The following is a 24,966-nucleotide window of genomic DNA, read 5'->3' as shown; positions in this document are numbered from 1 at the left end:
GTTGGGGGGTAAAATTTCATGCGTGCCCTTTCTCTACTTTTTCACTGAACATGCATGAATACTTTAGGGAACAGAAATCAACACCCAATTTTTCAATTAATAAATATAAATAAATATAAATTTTCGCCCATTTTCTTATCCATTTCATATTTTCTTACGCGTTTAATTATGCTACTAAGATCCAACTCATACACAGTTTTTTTTTTTTTTTTTTTTTTTTTTTTTTTTTTTTTTTTTNTTTTTTTTTTAATAATAATAATAATTAAAACCTTCTTACTTTTGATCACGTGGGACCTTTCTCCACCAACTTCAAACTCATTTCAAATTTTCAAACACTAAAAACGGTTAAAAGAATGAGAAATAGAAACAGAATTGGAATAGAGTCATGCTCTAAACTTAATCATGCCAATAGATTGTAAATCCTCAAATATCGAACAAAAAACTCCAAAATAAAAGAAGTCAAGCTTCTTCGGAGGCAATAAAAAATGACTAAGACTCCAAAAGAGTCGAGCCTCGATTAAGGGAAGGCGCACTTTATTCGAGGAGAGATATTGGATGATCATGAGTTTATAATCAAGGAATGCTCTCCCCATTGGTTTGAGACATTTGGAGAAACTCAAAGCAAAGTCATGAGATCTTGGACAATATTATATGTAGAGAGTTGTGTTCATCTAACAAAAACCATAAATTTGTGCATTTATTTTTCAAAAAATAAATGGTAGATTTTTTTTTTTTGCCATTTTATATTACTTTTAATTAATATTTTTTACTATCGTTCCTCTAATTATTGAGAGTTAAAATGTTCGGGATGGAAAAGGATTTCTTTCGGGCAAATTCAATAACTTTTAAAAAATATATAATGAGATTTTTTATTTATGGAAAAAAAAATGTCTCGAATTAGGTAACCAATAAGTATGTTGAACAGAAGAAATAATTGAATTTGAGGTAGGAATTAAAATCAACTATTTTTTTCGGGGAAGAACAAGAAGGCCAATGAATTTAATAGCCTAATTTTAAAGATAGTATCAAATATTTTATAAAGTCAAATAAATATAACGAACCAATGTGCAATTATTTGATTTATGTCAACGTCAAAATAGAAAAGCTTCACTTTCATTTACGAATTTTTCCGATTTTCTTACAATTTAAGGGATAATTATTTTTTTGCCTTTTTATTTTCCTTCGAATTTTCTGTTTCCATTCGTAACTGTTTTTCGGAATGACAATCCAACCCCCACGTTTCAATTTTCGTAAAAATAATAAATAAATAAAATGCCAAAAAGAGATTCTGATTTTTTTAGAAAATAATATATCTTAATAATATAAAGTGTTTAAATAATATATATATTTTGTATTTTTTACTGCAATTCATTTTGATTTTTTTTCTTTACCTTAAAAAATTGAGGCACATTGTGATGGATAAAAGGTAAAGATATGGCGGTGAATTGTGTGAGGACCGTTGAGAGTCTTTGAAAGGAAGCAAGTGAAAGGCATGGTGAAAAAGGAAGTGGAAGGTTGAGAAATGGATTGGCGAACCACAATCGCATTAACCAAAGTTTGGTCAAGTTTGTTACTGACTTTGAACAAAAATTAAAATTAAAAAAAAAAAAAATTAATTAATTGTCAAGCACATCGACAAGTCGTTAAATGAATTGGAGTTGGACCACCCAACTTCCCAGTTTACTTCTTGAAATTGCCTCTCACTTTCTTTTTCTTCTTTTTAATAATTATTTTTCTCTCACCATTTTTTTTTCCTCAAACCGTCCTTTACCGATGCTAGACTCATTTTCTTTTGGAGTTTGGTCATTTTTTACTATGCCTTTAAGACTCACAATACTTTTGTTCGATATTTGAGTATTATATTGACATGACTCTAATGTCATGTTAGATGAACACGACTCTCTACCATGATATGATATTGTCTGTTCTGAATATAATGCTCAAAACTTTGTTTTAAATTTCCTTAAAATACCTAACATTGTCTAACACGACTGAAAGATAGTATTATTTGATTATGAACCCATGATCATTCTTAAATTAGCGGACTTGCCTTGGGATGCAATCAATGTCCAATAAGAATGTGAAACAAAAAAAGGAATGGAGCACTTATTTTAAAATATTTTTAATACATGCATGTATATATACAGAATTAATTATTATATAATATGTTAAATAATTAACTTATATAATATTTTAAATTATGCATGGACCTAAATGTAATTAAAATATCGAACCTAAATTAATTTATCAAACAATGTATTTCGATTTTTGTATTTAAAATTGAAATTAAAACAATATTTATATATATATATATATATATATATATATTACAGTGGATAGAAAATGATAATAAAAATTGCAATAATCCTAAGTTAAACCTTTCTGTTGGTAAGTTGAAATTTTAAAACAATAAAGAAAAAATATTTATAAATTTTGTGGATTTGATTTTCGTCGTAGCCCAATAGTTCGAAATGGGCTTTTGAAACCTGGGCCGAATCGGATCTCAGTTGCGGCCTGAGGATACATATTAAGACCCTGTGGCCGCAGGCACCTGATTATTACTCGGCTATGAGGGAAGAAGCTCAGATAAACGGAGAAACTAATGAAAATGAGCGGAAACATCAAAGCTTAACAACTTCGAAGGGCGCGAATCACAATTCACAACTCTATAACTCCTTTTTTCTCTCTCGAGTTTGCCTCCGCATCTCCGCACAACTTTGCAGCTTTTCTCTGCTCTTTGTTTTCTCTACTTTCTGTCTCTTCCTCCGCTGAGTTCGAGTTCATCTCTCACCCTCCTCCATGGAGTCCTCCGTTACGCTTCGATCTTTTCACTGTAAGTCGTTCTCTCTTTCTCCCTATCAATGTCCTTGTATGTAATTTTCGTTTGTTCCACTTGTCTGGTTGCTTTGTGCAGTGATTTAGACTTTTATTGACTGTCGCGAGCTTTTCCTCCTTTTCTGTAATGTTAATTTGAAAGCTGATTATTGTATGTTTGATGTTGATTGAGTATAATTGCAATGTTGATTTACGAGTGAGCCGAGCTCCTCCAACGGTGAATTTTCATTTTAGAAATGGAGTATAGTGTAGCATTTCCAGATCTAGTGTACGATTTGTTTGATTGTTTAGTTATTTTGAGATATGATAATCGACGGCGTAGGATTTTCTTCAGTCATTGTATGTAATTCTCTGTGTTGTGAAAGAAATCCTTTATGATTAGTTATAGAAGAGGATATGCCTCTCTTGAATTCTCTTTAGGTAGTCTTGGTATGGTCGCTGGCAGCATACCTTATTTAGCAATTTAGTTTTGTGGATTTAGAGATAGTGGTTTGCTTTCGGCCTTCGGTTATCAGCGGTCTGAGGAAGAAAATTGTGAAGAAAAGGTTCGATATCGCATTTTAGTGAGGTTCTTGAGATTCAAACATTTTTACGCTTCCTTGTTTTGTTTTATTTTTAAAAAAACAAACCGTTCAAAATTGATTGCCGCGCTTATTGTCACCATCTGTTTCCAGGATACATAACGTAGAGATAAACTTCATTGTATCTCCGGAATTACATCACACTTCTATTCTTCTTCTTTAGTTTTCCCGATTTTTCACTTTATTTGTCACAGATTAGCTTAAGTAATCGCTCACCACGAGAATCTAAAATGTGTATTTTATTCTGTGTGATTTCAGATTTTGCAGGTGGTTCACGTCTGCAGTTAATTGAGAAACCAAGTAAAATTTCTGTGTGTAATATTAAAAAGTCGTGCATTCAAGGACTATCAGTTTTTGGCAAGCCAATCTATATTCCAACAAACCAGAAGAGAACGGTGGTATTGTGCACAAAGACGCCAGACGTTTCTGAAACTGCTAAACCCAACGGTAAGCTTTACTGTCCTTGAAGTTTCAGTATGGTTGTGTCCTGTGATTAAAGTCCGTTCTTCCTCTGACTGTACATGCGTTAGCTGTTCTTATCCATTACAGTAGCAAGTGTTCCTGCAAATATTATGCTTTTTTAATGCTAGCTATTGATGTAGTAATTTGTTTGATAGTTATGCATCATCTTTTTTAATTTATAAACTCATTCGTCTAGGCTCAGTTGGGTAAAATAATGACCATATTTCTATTGCATTAAGAAGAAAGGTAGATGTATAATCTGGTTTTAAGGACACGTATCAGAAAGAAATTCAAGTCATGCTGTCTCCCAAATCCAACTCTCCCTGCCAACCCTTGTTTCTTACTTCCCTTTTTGTGCAGGAATTCTCTCTCAGCCCCAAAATGATTCCTTATTCTAGGGCTATCGGTCCCCATTCTAAGCAACCCATGCAGAAAATTTAAAATTCCCCTTAGTTGATGTGGCATTACCAAATGATTAAAATTCCCCTATCAAAGATGTCTTAATTATGCACGAGTAGTGCATGTGTTTCATCTGTGTTGAGCTATTTTGGTTTCTTAATTGTAACTTTACAATTATATTTCTCTTCAAACTATCATTATTAATCGTTCTATACATTTTCCACTGAAAATATGGATAGGCATTGATTGAACTATCCAGTCACATTCGTTATTGGCTTTTATACCTTCTACGTGTTACTGACAGATAGTGTACTCCGAGGTTCAGCGCAGAAAAAGCCTGCAGCGAATGCAACTTTTCCTGATGGACTTGAAGTGAGTTCAAACTTAATCTTCTGTTTCTGTTTGTTTCCTCATGAAAAGAAGGCACTTTTCATTGGGCATCCCTTTTCATTAGTAAACATTAGAACTTCATCTGAAACTTCTTTTTTCGTGAAAGTTACTGAAATTTACATGTTATGAGCTTCTCCTTCATGGTTTATATACGCATGTTATAGACCTTGCAATATGGTACAGAATTAGAGTGTCATAGCCACCTGCTGAAACATAATAGGCCTTGGAATTATTCCCAATGTTTCAGAGAAATGTTTTCTTCTTTTACTTGTGAGTGTATTTGTCAGTGCTTTGCAAAGGACAACCGTAGGCTGTGTAAAATCTAGAAGGCCTAACACCGGAACATTCACCATGGCCTAATTCAATGTTTCAAAAGCCCGTTGTGCTCATTGCAGCCAAAAATATTTGTCAACAACTGTTGTTAAATGCGACAGTACTATGGTTGGCCACAAACTTTCGGTAGTATCCAGTTAGATCGAGAAACCCCTTGTCTTCATTGTTTTTGGAGAATCTAGTCCAACAAAGGAGAACTCAAAGATAAATCTACCTCTGTCGACTTCATATCCAGAATTTCCAAGGTGCCGGCATCTCTTCCTCCAAAATATCTGCACCAGCCAATTTTTCATTGAAGTCTGTCTCCTCTCTTCATCAAGATTGATGCATCATCACTTTAAGCTATTTTTTCTTACTATGACGGGAATAATTTTCTTCACACTTTGAAATATTTACATCACTTGTATTCATATTTTTGCCTCAGGTCCTGATTAATCTCAACCAACAAGAAAAAAAAAAAGTGTTTATCTTTTTAAAATGAAATGTAAATCCTCAGTTTCACGAGTAAATTTTCTTACTCAAATATTTGCGTCACTTGGGCCTTCTTTCCTTTCTTTCTTTTATACACTTTAGTGACTTGGGGTTGTCAAGTTTCACCAACACTCCCATGAAGTTCTTTGTTTGTTTGTTTTTTTTTGGGTTCAAATGAAAGTTGATTAATTGTAATGTTTTCTTTGGATATGTCATTCTATCCGTGTGAATTTAACTAACTTATTTACTCTTTGAAATCACCAGGCATTGGTGCTGGAGGTCTGTGATGAAACCGAGATTGCTGAACTAAAACTAAAGGTGTATTGAAACTCCAATTTCGTACAATGTTTCTTTTTTATTTGAACAGCCACGTGAATAGTTTTTTCAGATTATTCTTCACGTAATATCATGATTTTCATGAGAATGAAAGGAACATTGTACGAGAGACTCTTGTATATTATATTGATATACATCACATGGTTGTTCAACCAACGAAAAAATTCTTGATTTTGCGGTTGTTTGAATCACTTTGCTTGGCCTTGGACTAAGTTTCAGGGACATAAAGTTGTAGGTGAGTCAATTTATACATGTATTGACTAACCTTCCGCTATCTACTACAGGTTGGAGAGTTTGAAATGCATTTGAAGCGGAATCTTGGAGTCGTAAAAGCTCCTCTGTCTGCCATTTCTCCAACAGTCCCTCCGCCGATTCCTTCTGAACCCATGGTTGAGTCAGCTGCTACTGCACCAGAACCTCTGAAACCTTCTCCAGAGAAGACAACTCCTTTTACCAATGTTCCCGTGGAGAAGTCGTTGAAGCTAGCAGCTTTGGAGGCATCTGGAATAAAAGGATATGTTCTGGTTTCTTCTCCTACGGTATGTGATGCATTAATGTGTAAGGTTCTGTGTAATCTAAAAAGAACTGCAAAATCTGAGAAATCCTAATAATTATAATTTGGCTCTTGCTTTCATTAGGTTGGATCATTCCTAACGGGCAGAACAATAAAAGGAAAAAAGCAGCCTCCGATCTGCAAAGAGGTATTGCTTTCAAGCCTGCTTATCTTCAATGACATTTTAACTTTCAAACTGTTGAACTACGGGAAGAGGATCTAGTGACTTTAATTAGAAAACCTTGGATAGTCCGGATCGAATAATAAGAAAGTTTTTTTTTTTTTTTACCTGCTTGTTCAGTTCTTTAGATTGACTGGAACACAACCCGGCCCATTTAACTATGGACTACCAGGCCCATTAATGATCTAACTAACCTCAGTCATCCTAACATGTTTACGACTTTTCAGAACCTTATTTCCCAATTTTAGTGTTACATTTGTGTCAATTTTAAGCACATCACATTAGTTTATGAATTGGCGGCTTTTGTCATGCACAGAATGATGTAATAAAGGAAGGACAAGTAATTGGATACGTCGATCAGTTTGGCACTGAACTTCCTGTAAAGGTACGTGTGAACCTTTTGATGCAATATTTTTGTTCGAGACCTCTATAACATCCATCGATGGTAATGCTAATTTTCACCCTCAATTCATTGTTGAGCAGTCAAATGTGGATGGAGAAGTATTGAGGGTTCTCTTCAAGGAAGGAGGTACGTACGATATTCTGTCTATTCAGACTATTAAGAAAGTGTTACAAGATATCTCAAGATTGAAAATCAGTTGGTTTGATACTCTTATTTTTAGAAAATGTGGAAGTGTAAAATCTTACTATATTTATGGCGTTCCTCAAAGTCTTAACTAGTTCAACCTGAAGTTTACTGAAATTTTATTAATGGTTTGCAGAAGCTGTTGGCTATGGCGACCCGCTGATTGCTGTCTTGCCAGCGTTCCATGGAATCAGGTGATGATCCTTATAAATCTTTTTGAAGATCAAGGTTTGCAGATTTCTGATTTCCGTCATTCTTTTTTGTCTACTGTCTCTCTACCGGAACGTGGTTTAGACAACGAGGGTTTAATCAACCTGGTACCTATACTTTTTTTGTGGATTGATTTCTTTAATTTATCTTTTTGATAAAAGATTTCTTTAATTTCTTTCCTCTCTTTTATTATAGTTATTTGTATGTGATAGTTACTAATAAAGAGACGGCCACCGGCTGCCTCAGTTTTTGGAAACAAACGGTCGGAGTCCAAATTGGTCCACATCATATTAGTAGGGTGGCTCACCATCTTATATGACCAATCCATGTTTGAAAGCAGCAGGGTAAATCATTTTATAATTAAAAAGGAGAGGTATTGTCTTTGATAATGTTTTTTAATCTATTTATTGTTTTATTTTCATTAACAAAAATTAGACATGTTTATCAAAATCCTTTAGATTTTTGTGTTTTTAAAATTTTAAAGGAAAATAAGTATGATACCATTTTCTTCTTGAAGATCGCGGGAAAGAAAAAATTATGGGATAAAAGTACTTAGAATGGGAAGGTTATGGAGAGAAACATTGGGGTGGTAGATAAGTTTTAAAATTTTAGGACAAAGTGACGTAGAAAGGGGACGTTTGTTAAAAAGAGAAGCTCGAAAGAGAACATGTTAATAGCTTTTATTGACTACCGTATGTTTTTTTAATAAAAAAATGTGTTTATTTTCATGACTTCCATAATAAAACCATTTATTAAACCATTTGGCCACATTTGATAATCATTTAGTTTTTTGTTTTTTGTTTTGATTTTTAAAACTTAAGTTTTTATTCCCAAATTATCAGGGGTATCTAAGGAAAAAATTGAATTCTTGATTAAATTTTAAAATCAAATAAATTTTGAAAGCTAGATTTGGTTCTTAAAAACAAGTTTAAAAACAAAACTAGAAACTTAAAAAGTAAAGACAAAACTAGAAAATCGAAGTATTTATAAATTTAATTTTAAAAAAATGAAATAATTATCAAATAAGATTTTGGTATTTAGTTTAAAAAGTTATTTATTTTTTGGTTCATCTTTCTAAAAGGTTTTTTAAAACTAATATTCTAATTTTGAAAATATAGGTAAAAAATGGATAACCAATTAATGGGAATAGTTAGTCTTATTTTTTAAACACCAAAAAATAGTTATCAAATTGAATCCTTATTTATTTTTTTAAATAATAGCATATAAACACTAATTACACACATGTTCATTGATATCCATATTTTAAAAATAATTAAAAGCAATGCCAAATTTCAAAAACTAGTTTTATTTTTCAAATTTCAAAAACATTTTTTAAAATTTGGCTAAGCATTTAGATGGATTTGTATATTATAGAAATGGTGAGGAAGTATGCATAAAAAATATATATATATATAAAAAAATAAAAAAATAAAAAAATAAAAAAATAAAAAAAGAAAGAAAGAAAGAAATAAGAAGATTATCAGTCAGCCTTAGCTACACGATCTATCAAATTTCTATAGCATAAATAACCCAAAAGTCCCGATTTATCAATTTTTATATTAAGAATCCAAAAGTAAAAAAATATAAAAACAAATAGATTATCTGAAACCATTTGTTTTATTTTTAACAAAAAAATTAAACTAATAAAAACTATCATCTTTCAATCTTCCACGTGAGCAAAGCTGAGGATAGTTCAAATTGTAATTCTCTCAACTTTGAATTCATTTATATAAAAAAAAATGTTTTTGATAATCTTTCTAACTTTTAATTTTTCTATAAAGTTTAAAAGTTTAATTACAATTTTATTCTAGTTGAAGAAACAAAAAATAGAATTTAGCTACTATTTTAAAAGTTAGAATTGTTTACCTATGATTTTATAAAACACTATAGATATTCCTTCACTCTAAGACTTAGTTTCCCTTCATGTGATTTTTTCTCCCTTTTCTTTCTCGCTCTTATATATCTTGCTTTCCAAATTATATCCTCCCCCAAATATTTTCTTTCCATCCCCCTCTGAAGCTTCAACCTTTTTTCTAATTAAAATAACTGTCTAAATTATTTGTCTCTAGCCAACCGGTCGTTCTCTCTCTAACAAATTCTTTAAATCTCCTCAATAAAATTTCTCGAAGTAACCTTTTTTTTTACTCTCTAAAATATCTTAATAAGGAAATTACGAAGTAGTTATCGGAGAAAGTCACAAACCTTCACGCCTCTGCTTGACAAAACCTTGATTTCACATTCCAGTGCTCCAACCTCTTCAACCATGCCTATTTATTAAACCCACAAAAAATTATATCTTCAAACAAAACAAAATAGTATTACTCATTTAAGATTACATCGCTAGTAATTAAAGTGATTTGAGAGTCTAGAATGCAATTAAGTATAAACAGTAGTAAGAAAATATCCCACCTCATAGTGACACTGGATTTTTTTTTTTTTTTTTTTTTTTTTTTTTTTTTTTTTTTTTTTTTTTTTTTTTTTTTTTTTNGGAGGTCGAGGTAGTCGCGGTCGTAGTCGTCAGTTAAATAGTGGTCATGGACAATCAAGGCGTACTGTGAACAATCCTGGACGTCAACCATCAAAGACACAAAGCAGCTCAGGCATTGTCTGTCAGATTTGTGGTAAGCCCAATCACGATGCTTTGCAATGCTGGCACAGATTTGATCAGGCATATCAAGCCGAAAATAATCTCAAACAAGCAGCTTTGGCAACAAGTGGATACACTAGTGACACAAACTGGTATGTTGACACTGGAGCCACAGATCATATCACCAATGACCTAGAGAGGCTTACCACCAGAGAACGCTACACTGGCACCGACCAAATTCAGGTTGCAAATGGCGCAGGTTTGTCTATCTCTCATATTGGGAATTCATTAATTTCTGGTTCATCTCTTGTTCTGAAACATATCCTATATGTTCCTAAAATCAATAAGCACCTAATTTCAGTACAAAGACTAGCATCTGATAATAATGCTGTTGTAGAATTTCACCCAAACTATTTTTTGGTTAAGGACCGAGTCACGAAGAAACTCCTGCTCCACGGTAGATGTAAGAATGGCCTATACGTTCTACCGCATAATTTCAGTCAAGCCTTGCTGACAGCCAAACTTTCGAAAGAACAATGGCACAGAAGGCTAGGGCACCCTGCATCTCCAATTACCATTAGAATTCTACAAGATAATAATTTAGCTATAGATACTAATATTCCCTCTTCCTCAATTTGTAATGCTTGTCAATTAGGGAAAGCACATCAATTGCCATTTGGTTCTTCTCAGCATGTATCTACAGCACCCCTTCAATTAATTCACACTGATGTATGGGGTCCATCCATTGCGTCAGTAAATAATTCCAAATATTATGTTTCCTTTGTTGATGATTTTAGTCGTTATGTTTGGATTTACTTTCTGAGATGCAAATCTGATGTTGAGTCTGTGTTCCTTCAATTTCAAAAACATGTTGAAACTATGCTAAATACCAAAATTCGCTCCGTCCAATCAGATTGGGGGGGTGAATACCATCGGTTACACAATTATTTCAAATCCACAGGCATTGAACATCATATCTCCTGTCCTCACACACACCAGCAGAATGGGTTAGTCGAAAGAAAACACAGACACATTGTAGAAACTGGCCTTGCTTTACTCGCTCAAGCCAACATGCCTCTATCCTACTGGGATGAAGCTTTCAACACAGCTTGCTTTCTTATAAATAGAATGCCCAGCCGAACCATACAACAAGACACACCACTTCATAAATTGTTTGGTAAAAGTCCAGACTACTCCATGCTTAGGGTGTTTGGCTGTGCTTGCTGGCCTAATTTAAGGCCTTACAACAACAAGAAACTGAGTTTCAGAACTACTAGATGTATATTCTTGGGTTATAGTTCTTCTCATAAGGGATATAAATGCTTAAATAGAAGTACAGGACGTATTTACATCTCTAGAGACGTGGTTTTCGATGAAAATATTTTTCCTTTTGAAGAATCTAAGCCACCAAACAAAACCACAAATCCACATCATCCTGTTCTACTTCCAGCCTTAGCCAAACTTGCTAGTTTTTACACTGAAAATGCTCTTACAGATATTGAACCAGTTGTTAGTAATTCCCATATGAATGATGGTCAAACTGATAATATTGCTAGTGACAACTTGTCTGGTGTCAGCTTATCTTCTGCAGATAATACAAGAAGTTCAGAGGAAATTGCAGAATATGAAGCTGAGAGCAGTTCGATCAATGCTCAAAACCAAACTCATGAACATGTGTCTGATCAACCAACTGAAGCAGCTAGTCAACATCCAATGCGAACAAGGTTGAGAAATAACATTGTACAAGCTAAACAATTCACTGATGGAACTATCAGATATTCAGAAACCTCAAGAAAATTCGCAAGCGCTGTAACTATCACAACTCCGATCATAGAGACTGCTACTGAACCTCGAAACCTGCAGGAAGCCATGCAACATCCAAGATGGAGAGGAGCAATGAATGATGAGCTCTCAGCGCTAAAACGAAATGCCACTTGGGATCTAGTTCCACCCAAACCTGGAATAAATCTCATTGATAGTAAATGGGTGTATAAAGTGAAAAGAAAAGCAGATGGGTCAGTTGAAAGATTAAAAGCAAGATTAGTTGCCAAAGGATTCAAGCAAAGATTTGGTGTTGATTACACTGATACTTTTAGCCCTGTGATCAAACCGTCAACAATCAGGGTCATTCTTTCGCTAGCAGTAACCAAGGGCTGGAATATGAGACAAGTTGATATCCAAAATGCATTTTTGCATGGAATTCTGAAAGAGGAAGTGTACATGCGACAACCACCAGGATTTCAAGACTCAGCCAAACCAAAGAATTACATATGCAAGCTCAAGAAAGCCCTTTATGGCCTGAAACAAGCCCCAAAAGCTTGGCATTCAAGGTTGACTGGAAAACTTATTGAGTTAGGCTTCAAGGCTTCAGTAGCTGATTCATCTCTTTTTATTCTCAAAAACAGAGAGATAACTATCTATATGCTCATCTATGTTGATGATATAATTATTGTGAGCTCCTCTGATCAAGCAACCGAAAGGTTGATTCAGAAATTGAAAATAGATTTTGCAGTAAAAGATTTGGGTGGTCTTGAGTATTTTCTGGGTATTGAAGTCAAGAAAACACGAGATGGTATCATACTGTCACAGAGACGATATGCCTTAGATTTGTTGAAAAGAGTAAACATGGAAAAATGCAAACCTATGTCTACACCAATGGGTTCTGCTGAAAAATTATTCAGAGAACAAGGAATACCCTTATCAGCTGAAGAACAATTCAAATACAGAAGTACAGTGGGAGCACTACAATATTTGACAATGACTAGGCCTGATTTGGCATTTGCTGTCAATAAAGTGTGTCAATATCTTCATACACCTACTGATGCTCATTGGGGTGCTGTGAAGAGAATTCTTCGTTATGTTAAAGGCACACTAGCATTAGGAGTGAAAATTCAGAAATCAACCATGATGTTGTCGGGGTTTTCTGATGCTGATTGGGCTGGTTGTCCCGATGATCGACGTTCAACTAGCGGCTTTGCTGTATTTCTTGGAGCAAATCTAATCTCATGGAGTTCCAGAAAACAGGCTACAGTGTCAAGATCAAGCACCGAAGCAGAATACAAGGCCATTGCGAATCTTACTGCAGAAATGATTTGGATCAAGTCATTACTGAAGGAACTGGGCGTGTATCAATCAAAGGCTCCTCGCCTCTGGTGTGACAACCTCGGAGCTACATATTTAACTTCAAATCCAGTATTTCATGCTAGAACGAAACATATTGAAGTTGATTTTCATTTTGTTCGAGAACAAGTAGCACGTAAAGCAATGGAAGTTCGGTTCATTTCATCAAGTGATCAAGTAGCTGATATCCTGACAAAACCACTGTCTAAAACTCCTTTTACTACACATTGTAACAATCTCAACATGTACAAGACTTGTTGGGATTGAAGGGGACTGTTAGAATTGGTCAATCCATTAGAATAGCTTGAAGTTAGTCATGCCATAAGAATAGGCTTACTTCGTTAGTTTCCTATGAAATCGGATCTATTAGTTAATCCTTTGCCAATATAAATAGAATATGTCCTCAATAGTGTGAGGTACAGTTTTGCATAAACTTGATAATCCCTAGAAAGGAGAATAGCTACAAGCCTGCAAACAAACAGTCCATTAAGCTTCTCCCCTCATCCATCGCGATCCTTACCTAACTTTTTACGACAATTCACATCAATATTTTTAGTTTCTTACGTACATTATTTACTTTTCGTTAACATAATGCATAATACTAGTTCCCCAAACGCCCATAAATTGCTCAACTTACAAAACGACGGCAGAGAAAAAGCATCTTTTGCCAAATGCTGTGGGGTTGACTAACCCCCAAACTCGGTCCTCTTTGTAACACACCACCTGCGAGATACAGGTTTAAAAGCTTGGCATAAGAATGAAAAATTACTTTCAATCATGAAATAAGTTGTTTTATATGGATACAACGACTGAAATGACGTACCCTTTCCGAGAGTTCCATGTTTATAGACCACCGAAGCATAAACTAATGGGAGAAGCTAAGAACAATAGTCTTGAATTTCGCAACACCGTTTCCTTGCTTCAGAGACACCAAGCAGCAATTCCCATTGGTTGAGACTTCAATAGCCTTTTCTCTAAGTTAAAGTTTCAAACTCTCATCTAGCGTTTGTGATGATACATTCTAAAAGACAGAAAGATACCTCATGTCTCATGGATGGCGCTTGGATCCACCTTCGAGCGTCTGAGAAGCATTCAACTCCATTTCCACCACCAATTGCAAAAATTTTATGATTTAAGGATACTCCAGCCAAACTTCCTTCTTTTGATTCAATGAAGGTCGACGAACCCACTGATGGGCCGCTAAACTATATTATTCAACTATAAATAAGAAAAATTGCAATGTCATAACCANAAAAAAAAAAAAAAAAAAAAAAAAATCAAGATTGTTGGGAGTGAGTCCAAGTTGGCTAATTTAGGGAATGATCTAATTGTGAGTTTATAAGTAAAAGAATACATCTCCATTGGTATGAGGCCTTTTAGGGAAGCCCAAAGCAAAGTCATGAGAGCTTATGCTCAAAGTGGACAATATCATACCATTGTGGAGATCCGTTATTCCTAACATGGTATCAAAGCCATGCCCTAAACTTAGCCATGACAATAGAATCTTCAAACATCGAACAAAGAATTGTGAGCCTTGAAGGTGTAGTCAAAAGTGACTAAAGTGTCGAACAAAGGGTGTACTTTGTTCGAGGGCTCCAGAGAAAGGAGTCGAACCTCGATTAAGGGGAGACTGTTCGAGAGCTCCATAAGCCTCAGGGGAGGCTTATAGTGTACTTTGTTCGAGGGGAGGATTGTTGGGAGTGAGTCCCACATTAGCTAATTTAGGGAATGGTCGTGGGTTTATAAGTAAAGGAATACATCTCTATTGGTATGAGGCCTTTTGGGGAAGCCCAAAGCAAAGCTATGCTCAAAGTGGACGATATTATACCATGGTGGAGATCCGTGGTTCCTAACACAAACAATTACCATACCCTACTTTTCCATTAACACCACTAAGAACATAAATTTCACTATTTTAAGTTTAGCTGTTGAGACATGTGAATGCACAGACCTCATTGCAGGAAGAGATCCCATAATATCACTGGAAGGATACCAGCAAGTCATAATTGATAACAAAGAAGAACCATCAAAACCTCCCACGATCAATACAGATTCATCAAGCATTGCATGCATCTCTTTAGTTGACTGAAGCTATTTTCCTTCCATGCTGCTCTTATTAGCATTTATGCCACTTCCTGACATCTTGCAACAGCTTTTTAAACTTTGAATTTTAGTTTTTGATCCAGCCTGTATTACAGTACAATTCAGCCACAATTTGGTAAATCAAGAAGATGGAAATTTAAAAGAGGCGTAAACACATAAGCAGAACTCCAATTTAAAGAGAATACACTTACAAATGTCTATAACAAAGAAGCATCGTCACGTGGAATGATTCATTCCAGCTCCTGCTGCAATAAGTTGATTTCTGAACTTGTTTTTACGTGTAACAACTTCAGTTCTCTGACTTCTGCTAGTATCTTTTTTAGTGAAAAGAAAACCATCATTTATACATCAAGGAAGGAAAAAAATAACATAGACAGGTACATATACTGGAGACTTACAAATAAGTACCAAAAAGGGGTGCCCAAGTACCTCAGCTACAGCTGACAATCAGAATTCAAACCACGTCCTTATTAGCTCCTAAACAACTGTTCCCTATTCTCATCCAAAGAGTCTGAATGTCCTCGTGATTATCCTCTAACAAATTCTCTTAGTCGCTTTTGAAAAGTGCATCGCCTTTGATATTTTCTGCTACATCTTCAAGATTTGACTAAGGAACATTTCACCTCCAAAGCAGCTCGCTGACTTGTACTCTTCATCTTCAACTTTGACATCAGAATAGGAAGAAGAGTATATTTCATTTCCTGATTTGAACAATGGACATTCTTCAATTTCACTATGTCTTCAAGAACCATTGGAAGGAGCTTCACAAGACTTGCTTTCTTCTTCAGGAGAATGTGATGTACAAGAAAGGTCCTCCCACTCGTAGCCAGAATGATTTGAATTAGAAAGGTTTAATTCAGATGTTGGTTTCCTTAAATTTTCACCATCCTCTCTCGCATTTGTAGGGGAGACCTTGAACTAGGATCTCCACTTTTTCTTTGAATCTAGACAAGCAACATTTATATTTGAAGAAAATACCTCACTATTGTTGCTGGCTTCTCTTACATTGATAGTTTGCAAAGCTTTAGAGAAACTTCTCACTCATTGCGATGGGAAACAGTCTCCAAGATAGGTGAAGATGAAAACAAAGCAATCAACCTGTTTATCTGTCGTTGGTCCAGTTCAAACCAAAAAATGCTTTGGCTCATAACAATTGTCAGAAATGAACGGCCTAAACTGATCTTTCAACAAGAGGTGGCACTGCATCCGCAGTCTTAATTTTAACCTCATCAACAAAATAATAAGAGATCCTGAATATTATGAACATCCAACAATCTTATACAAGTCTAAACATCTCCAATACAGTAAGTGTTTTGCATAAAATACCTGTGCAGAATATGGAGTATAATCCATGCCATCAGCAGTCCAAGCATATGGACTAATATTCTGGTCACCTTGGCTAGTAGCCTCAAATACACCATGAAACTTCCTAACACTGTAGTTGATAAGAAACAGAGGCAAACCAGGATCGATATTTCGTACATATTAGAATTGCGAAGCCGGAAATCCTATTGGAGAAGTTAAAGCATCACATATCCATTTGATATCGCATAAATGAGAGAAAAGAGAACCGTAAATTTCTTGAAAATAAAAGGTTGATCAGCAAAGGTACTGGTAAGCAAACCAAACAATTGTTCGGAAAGACATTCTTTGCATTGTGTTGTGCTAGCAACCAAAAATAACTCCAGCCTGTTTACTCTTTCCGAGATTCCTTGAGATCACACTTCCATTTTACGTCCAAGGAGGTAGGCCTTTTTCCTGCAAAGTAAAGGACTCAGTCTTCCTTCCACCGCCATCAGCGATTGAAGAAAAATCCACGAAAAAGTAAAAGGCCTTAAAAATCAGTTTCCGATCGATAATAAACATACATGCTGTACGTCTAAAACAATAAGAGTTGCAATGCGAGTTATTACAGAGGTTGAGGATGAACGAATATGCTTGAAAACATAGCTGAAGAAAAATTTAATTGTACATAACTCCAGCCTGTTTACTCTTTCCAAGATTCCTTGAGATCACACTGCCATCTTACGTCCAAGGAGGTAGGGCTTTTTCCTGCAAAGTAAAGGACTCAGTCTTCCTTCCACCGCCATCAGCGATTGAAGAAAATCCACGAAAAAGTAAAAGGCCTTAAAATCAGTTTCCGACCGATAATAAACATACATGCTGTACGCTAATAATGCTTAACGAATTATCCTCAGCGAATGATCAAATAAAACTTGTCTAAAACAAGAAGAGTTGCAATGCGAGTTATTACAGAGGTTGAGGATGAACGAATATGCTTGAAAACATAGCTGAAGAAAAATCTAATTGTACATAACTCCAGCCTGTTTACTCTTTCCGAGATTCCTTGAGATCACACTGCCATCTTACGTCCAAGGAGGTAGGGCTTTTTCCTGCAAAGTAAAGGACTCAGTCTTCCTTCCACCGCCGCCATCAGCGATTGAAGAAAAATCCACGAAAAAGTAAAAGGCCTTAAAAATCAGTTTCCGATCGATAATAAACATACATGCTGTATGCTAATAATGCTTAACAAATTATCCTCAGCGAATGATCAAATAGAACTTATCTAAAACAGTAGAGTTACAATGCGAGTTATTACAGAGGTTGAGGATGAACATATATGCTTAAAAACATAGCTGAAGAAAAATCTAATTGTACAAAACTCACCGGAAGGTGAATAAGAAATCGTCAGACTCAACGGAAATTCTCGCCGACGGAAGTGACAGTGAAGAAAGAAATATGGAAGCCGGGAGAGTTTTTGAAAACCTATAGAAACAATTAATGGAAATGGAGGGAATGCAACGCAGTTTAGTAGACGTTCGTGAAACTACGATTTTACCCTTATCACAGCTGTATGTAACCGGTAAGCCTGTACCCAATAAGGGAAATTTGTCACATTTCACTATTCCGAATAGAAATCTCTATGTTGACAACCTTTTAACAAGCGGTCTAACCCGGGTGGGCCCCAACCAAAAGATGCTAGACCGAAGAAAGCCCGCTTGCCCCACGGAATAATAATAAAAAAAAACTTAAATCCTCACATGATGGAATTTCCAAAGAAATTGTGCAACGAGTTCTTGTTGCGGGCCCCATGAAAATCGAAGGAAGGGTCCGAATGGATGGGTGATCCGAGTATTGTCGATAGAAAAGGGCGGTTACAAAGACAAAAGCTCATACATTAATTAAATTTTTAAATATTGTCCCCCTCTAAATATTATTGAATTAAAAAAAATTATTTCAAAATAATCATTACATTAAATTTTTATTTTATTATATATATATATATATATATATATATATATATATATATATATATATATATATATATATATAATTAAAATATTATCACGATTAGGATGATATTTTCCACTTTAAGCATGAACTCTCATGATACTGTCCACCTCCAATAACTTTGTTTTAGATTTTTCTAAATAATCTCATACTCAATAATCCTCATGGCCTAAAATCATTTTCTAAATGAGCAGACTTCTTCTCAACCATCATGGTGATAGCAGTTAAAAAAAATATTCTTAACTGTATTTATATAATGTCTGCAATTTGGGGTCAGAAAAAAAATGGGAGTATAAATGGAAAAGAATGAGAGACAAACAAAGTCAATATAATATATTCTAATTATTTATTTATCTCAACTTTCATTTATTTATTTTATTATTTCTCTTTTTAATTATTATATTCTAATTATTTATTTATCTCAACTTTCATTTATTTATTTTATTATTTCTCTTTTTAATTATTTTTGTTATAAATTATTTGTTTGAAAATAATTATTAGTATTGACGGGCAACATAATATTTATAGTAGAAATTAAATCAAAATTTAGTTAGTTAAAATTATTTTAATAATTTGATTTATAAAAAATTAACTAACAACCCTTATTGGATGAAATTAATTACAAAAATATAATAATTAACCTACTTTATAATATTTAAACTATCCTACCCCACTCTCAATTTTGACCTAATAAGACACCAACTTTTCAACTAATGACACAATCTTTAGCTGGCAATAGTTGAATTAAAAAAAATTAATAAATTTCTAATACTTATAACAATTTTTTGTGGAGGAAAATTTCCAAATCAATTAAATATGTGTTATTTATATTAATGAAATTGTAAATTTTAATTAATTAAATTTTATAAATGAAATAATAAATAACATAATCTAATTATTATTATTATTTTTTAATAAGAGGACACTGACTTCTACGGTTCTAATGACCAGATAAATCCGAAAATGACAATAATAATCTGCAGCTTCTCACTCAAACCACGCAATGTACTGACTCTGTATCTACCTGTCATCTATATCCCATACTTTTGGTTTACGGATTTTGTGGTTACCTTTGATGTGTATTTTTATGATTATTTTTTAATATGTGATTGCTATTTGAAAGATTAGAATTGGAATTAAAAAATAATAATAATAATAAATTGACTGCACCATTTAAAATATTTATTAAAAGTTTAATTTTGTAATTTCAAGCTATTTTAAAATTTATTTTAATGTCAATACTAACCTAATTTACATTTTGACCTATTTAGTATTAATTTAAAACTAACCTATTTTTAATAAATAAAATTAATATATCTCATAGATATTTTTAATTTTGTATAGTCTAACAGATTCAACCGTAAAAAATCGAAATCGCAACTTTTTCTTTGTAGAATTTTCAACTATTCTTGAATTATAATAATTATTGTAATTTATAAAGCAACGGGAGAAATATCAAAGATAAAACAAATATGTGCTGAAAATATTGCAATATAATTTTGAGGCTGAAATTCAATTCGTCGGTTACACGGTTCTCTTTTGTGACGACGTGGAAGTGACAGGGCTGCCACACCCTTACCGCGAAATGAAGCTCCATAGCCATGGCGGCCTCAGTGGTGGACCTGTACATGCGAGCTCTACCGTCCATCGGTCACGGGATGCTGCTCCGGCAGATTCTCTCCGGCGGAATTCGATTGCGGAGTGTCGATTTGTTGGGGGAATTTCAACAAGGAGAAACAGCTGCGCAATTTCAATTAGGCAAAATAGCCGCTCAACTTTTTATGTTCATTGCGTCCGGTTTTCACATGAAGATTCGGAGTGTTCCGATGAGGTAGGGCAAAAATCAGCCGTGCAAATACTCAGTACGAGACGAGCCGTGCTTGGCGTTCCATTAATTGCAATCGGCGCACGGTTTCTACAATCAGCAGTGGTCAGAGCGGAAGAGAAGGCGCCAGAGACAGCGATTCCGGTGCTAGAGGCGGTGAAATCGCCTCCGCCTCCGCCTCCGCCTCTAGCTTCGACACCTGTGGAGGAATCAATTACTTCGAGGATTTACGATGCGACTGTCATCGGAGAGCCTTTAGCTGTGGGGAAGGACAAGAGTAAATTATGGGAGAAGATAATGAATGCTCGGGTCGTCTACTTAGGAGAAGCCGAACAAGTTCCGATTCGAGACGATAAAGAATTGGAGCTTGAAATTGTGAAAAACTTGAAAAGAAGGTGTGCTGAAAGCGAAAGGGTATTATCTCTGGCTCTAGAAGCGTTTCCTTCCAATTTGCAGGAGCAGCTCAACCAGTACATTGACAGGAAGATCGACGGGGAAACTCTGAAGTCTTACACCTTACATTGGCCACCACAGCGCTGGCAGGAGTACGAACCTCTTCTAAGTTACTGTCGTGAAAACGGAGTTCGTCTTATTGCTTGCGGTTTACCTCTCAGGGTAATTCATCTTATTCTAACTGGATGCATTGTCTTCACTTTTCGTAAGCTTAGATAACACGACTCGATTCAAATAGAAACAAGCTAGCCTATCGATTATCCAATTAAACTCTAAGTAGATAATGTTCATGCGTGCTTCCATTGTCAGTTCTCTTATTAGTCTTGTTCAAGCTTCTTGCAAGTTTTTGATGTATGATCTTGACAATATCAATAGGTTTTGAGAACTGTACAAGCAGAGGGTATTAGGGGGCTTTCAAAAGCCGATCGCAAAGTATTTTCTCCGCCAGCTGGTTCAGGTTTCATCTCCGGATTCACAGCTATATCACGTAGAGCTTCAGTTGATCTGAATTCTTCTTACCCGTCCAGTCCTTTTGGTCCAAGTTCATATTTATCTGCCCAAGCAAGAGTAGTTGAAGAATATGCTATGTCACAAATTATTCTACAAGCCATGGCAGATGGTGGAGGAACTGGTATGCTGGTGGTTGTGACAGGTGCGAGCCATGTTGCTTATGGAGCTAGAGGCACTGGCCTGCCTGCAAGAATCTCAAGAAAGGTACCGAAGAAAAACCAAATAGTTGTTTTACTTGATCCCGAAAGACAACAAATGCGGAGAGAGGGTGAAGTTCCTGTTGCAGATTTCTTGTGGTATTCTGCTGCCAGACCCTGCAGCAGAAACTGTTTTGATCGTGCTGAAATTGCTAGAGTTATGAATGCAGCTGGAAGAAAGCGAGATGGTCTTCCCCAGGTTAGCTTTTCTTTGTTGGTCGTTCAAGGTTCTCCCATATTATTATCCATTGCAAATGCTATATGAGCACCATACTATACATTAAGTTGATTTTCTTTTGAATGACTTGTTAGGAACCACGAATTGAAATTATCCACTTGAAGCATAAGCTTCCATGGCTTTGCTTTTGGTTTCCCCAAAAGGCCTCATACCAATGGAGATAGTATTCATTACTTATAAACCCATGACCAACCCCTTAATTAGGCCGATGTGGGACTCTTCTTCCAACAATTCTCAACAATCCTCCCCTCGAACAAAGTACACCATAGAACCTACCTTGAGGCCTATGGAGCCCTCGAACAGCTTCCCCTTAATCAAGGCTCGACTCTTTCTCTGGAGCTCTCGAACAAAGTACACCCTTTGTTCGACACTTGAGTCACTTTTGACTACATCTTCGAGGTTCACAATTTCTTTATTTGACATTTGAAGATTCTATTGATATGGCTAAGTTAAGGGCATGATTCTGATACTACGTTAGAACCACGAATCTCCATAATGGTTGTCCACTTTGAGCATAAGCTCTTATGGCTTTGCTTTTGGTTTCCCCAAAAGGCCTCGTACCAATGGAGATAGTATTCATTACTTATAAACCCATGATCAATCCCTTAATTAGGCTGATGTGGGACTCTTCTTCCAACAATTCTCAATAATCCTCCCCTCCCCTCGAACAAAGTACACCATAGAACCTACCTTGAGCTCGAACAAAGTTCACCCTTTGTTCGATACTTGAGTCACTTTTGACTACATGTTCGAGGCTCACAATTTCTTTATTTGACATTTGAGGATTCTATTGACATGGCTAAGTTAAGGGCATGACTCTGATACCATGTTAGAACCACGAATCTCCATAATAGTTGTCCACTTTGAGCATAAGTTCTTATGGCTTTGCTTTTGGTTTCCCCAAAAGGCCTCGTACTAATGGAGATAGTATTCCTACTTATAAACCCATGATGAACCCCTTAATTAGCCGATGTGGGACTCCTCTCCCAACAATCTTCAACATGACTGTGGTACCCCGGCTAGTTTGTATTACCTCTAACCAACTGGACCGAATCATTTCATGATTTTTTTATAATGAAATCATTTCATGATCCTTGAGCATTCAGAAATTTGTACAATAGTTCATATTCTATGTTGGTTGCCACTATAATTTGGGTTACGTTCTTCCCGTTTGACATTCGTTACATTTTATGATTTAATCTGAACTTTGCTTTGTGACTGGTTGCTCTTTTTTCTATCTTCTCTTTTTTCATAACAACAATTTCATTGATAAGAATGAATACAGAAACTCCAACGCTCAAAAGGAGTTTTTCTAAATAATTGGCTGTAAAGAATGGAATATTGGTCGACATATATGCTATATTCTACTCAATAGATATCATGGCATACTTTCAGGATATCCAAAAAGGGCTGGATCTGGGTTTAGTATCACCAGAAGTATTACAGAACTTCTTTGATCTGGAGCAATATCCTCTAATTTCAGAGCTTACGCATCGTTTCCAGGTTTAGTATTTGCTTTCTAAAATTGAATTCTCGTTTTATGGTTCAATACAAAATTCAAATACCATCTGGTAAATTAGAAATGTTGCTAAAATTTTACATTGATTCATACTACACCTCATTTTGGCACAGGGTTTTAGGGAAAGATTGTTGGCAGATCCTAAATTCTTGCATAGATTAGCAATAGAAGAAGCCATTTCGCTAACAACTACTCTTATAGCACAATATGAGAAGCGAAAAGAGAACTTTTTCCTGGAACTTGATTACGTTATTACAGATACCTTAAGAGGTGCAGTTGTTGATTTTTTTACTGTCTGGCTCCCTGCACCGACCCTCGCATTCCTTTCTACCGATGACCTCGATGCTTCTGGAAGCACTGATATTTTACAAGGTCTACTTGGATCTATCCCAGATAATGCCTTTCAAAAGAACCTTGCTGGAAAGAATTGGGACCTGAGTCACAGGTTCGCATCTGTAGTTTTTGGTGGCTTAAAGCTTGCTAGTGTTGGATTTATTTCCAGTATTGGGGCCGTGGCTTCCTCAAACGCTTTGTTTTCTGCTCGTCGATTCTTCAATCCAGCATTGGCGACTAAACAACGAAATAAGAGATCTCCAATACTTAAAACAGCTGCGGTTTATGGGTGCTTTCTGGGAATATCAGCAAATCTACGATATCAGGTAGCCAGAAGATGTGCTTATGCTTCAAATATTTTGATGATGATAAACTGTTCTTTGAAGTACTCATTTCATTCTCATTTTCTAGTTTCTTTTTGAAATATACCTATTGAACTTGTGTATGCAGCGATGCATTTGAATGTGGAAAATTAGAAATGTAGTGTGTGAATAAGTTGTTGAGAATTGTATTTGACCATTGCATTTGTTTTGTTTTCAGTTTCAGTTCTTTATTATAGTCTTGTTTCTTAATCTTATCCATTTCAAGCATCTGATGAACAATCTTGTAATGCAGATTATTGCTGGAATAGTGGAGCATCGATTTTCTGAAGCATTTTCTTCTCAAATTCTGCTTGTAAATATGGTCTCATTTGTTGCTCGAACATTAAACTCTTATTGGGGTACCCAGGTGCGTCTTGCTTCCATTTTCTAGCCATCTTCTGCCTTTCCACGTCAAATATTTATGTCTTAGATAACTTCAAAATCATCAATTTGACCATTTTGCCTTCTCGGAAAACTTCGGTAACGGTTTATTTTTATCGACCTTAGCTCGATACTTAACTCTCTTTTGAAATATGCAGCAATGGATCGATCTCGCACGGTCTACAGGATTACAAACTCGAGAATCGCCCTCTAACCAAGTCCAAGAATCTCCAAATCCTGCAGCATTGGGATGTAGTAATGTCACCGAAGAGGCAACTCAGGCAAGCACCGATGAACTCAAGAACCAATAAGGTGATACTCTTAACATTCATTACGCATCCGAAATAACTTGTAAAATTAAATTCGGATGCCACATAAGAGAACGAAAAGATATCGATTTGATCCTCTGGGCCTATTTTTCTCATACACCATTGTGTTGTAAGCTACATAATGTCGTTCATTTAATGCAATTTTGATGGAAGTTAGAAGAGTATAAATAAAAAGGAATTATATTATTCGTTTATTTCAAAATCAACTGATGTAACGTGACAGGCATTTTACAGTAATATTGATGTGATTAATGAAGAACATTTAATACTGATACTATTTTCATTTTTTTAAAAGTAATACTATGCAGTATGCAAATACTCATCTGTCATCATTTCCACTTTTTATTAGCATTTTTGACATGTCATTTTCTGATTGGTCCA

General features: G+C 35.2%; 2 protein-coding genes and 1 long non-coding RNA gene across 8 annotated transcripts; 2 read left to right on the top strand and 1 right to left on the bottom strand.

The window, feature by feature from the left end:
* Positions 1–2,608: 2,608 nt before the first annotated feature.
* On the top strand, positions 2,609–7,512 carry LOC111797142. Its single transcript, XM_023680066.1, has 9 exons — positions 2,609–2,833; positions 3,675–3,863; positions 4,582–4,649; positions 5,736–5,789; positions 6,092–6,346; positions 6,446–6,508; positions 6,858–6,926; positions 7,025–7,070; positions 7,264–7,512. The coding sequence occupies exons 1-9, from the start codon at positions 2,800–2,802 to the stop codon at positions 7,323–7,325; spliced, it is 840 nt and encodes a 279-aa protein (XP_023535834.1). The 5' UTR covers positions 2,609–2,799; the 3' UTR covers positions 7,326–7,512.
* A 5,931-nt stretch (positions 7,513–13,443) lies between these two features.
* Positions 13,444–17,902, bottom strand: LOC111792137. 6 transcript variants are annotated; one of them, XR_002814744.1, is made up of 8 exons: positions 17,815–17,902; positions 16,474–17,561; positions 15,577–16,397; positions 15,339–15,461; positions 14,996–15,231; positions 14,085–14,262; positions 13,868–14,018; positions 13,444–13,767 (listed from the first exon to the last, which is right to left on the bottom strand). It is a non-coding gene; the product is annotated as an uncharacterized LOC111792137 (long non-coding RNA). The 6 variants fall into 6 exon arrangements; XR_002814749.1 differs by having other exon boundaries at positions 15,577–16,905; positions 17,061–17,561; XR_002814746.1 differs by having other exon boundaries at positions 15,577–17,199; positions 17,402–17,561.
* A 2,022-nt stretch (positions 17,903–19,924) lies between these two features.
* Positions 19,925–24,854, top strand: LOC111798532 (protein RETICULATA-RELATED 5, chloroplastic-like). The gene is made up of 6 exons (XM_023681750.1): positions 19,925–20,878; positions 21,092–21,622; positions 23,057–23,164; positions 23,294–23,839; positions 24,129–24,242; positions 24,415–24,854. Exons 1-6 carry the CDS (start codon positions 20,024–20,026, stop codon positions 24,565–24,567), a joined length of 2,307 nt encoding a protein of 768 aa, XP_023537518.1. The 5' UTR covers positions 19,925–20,023; the 3' UTR covers positions 24,568–24,854.
* Positions 24,855–24,966: the final 112 nt, after the last annotated feature.

The sequence above is a fragment of the Cucurbita pepo genome, chromosome LG01 (assembly GCF_002806865.2).
Source record: "Cucurbita pepo subsp. pepo cultivar mu-cu-16 chromosome LG01, ASM280686v2, whole genome shotgun sequence".
Lineage (NCBI taxonomy): Eukaryota > Viridiplantae > Streptophyta > Magnoliopsida > Cucurbitales > Cucurbitaceae > Cucurbita > Cucurbita pepo.
Note: the sequence above shows the minus strand (reverse complement) of the source record. Positions and strands in the feature narration are given on the sequence as shown.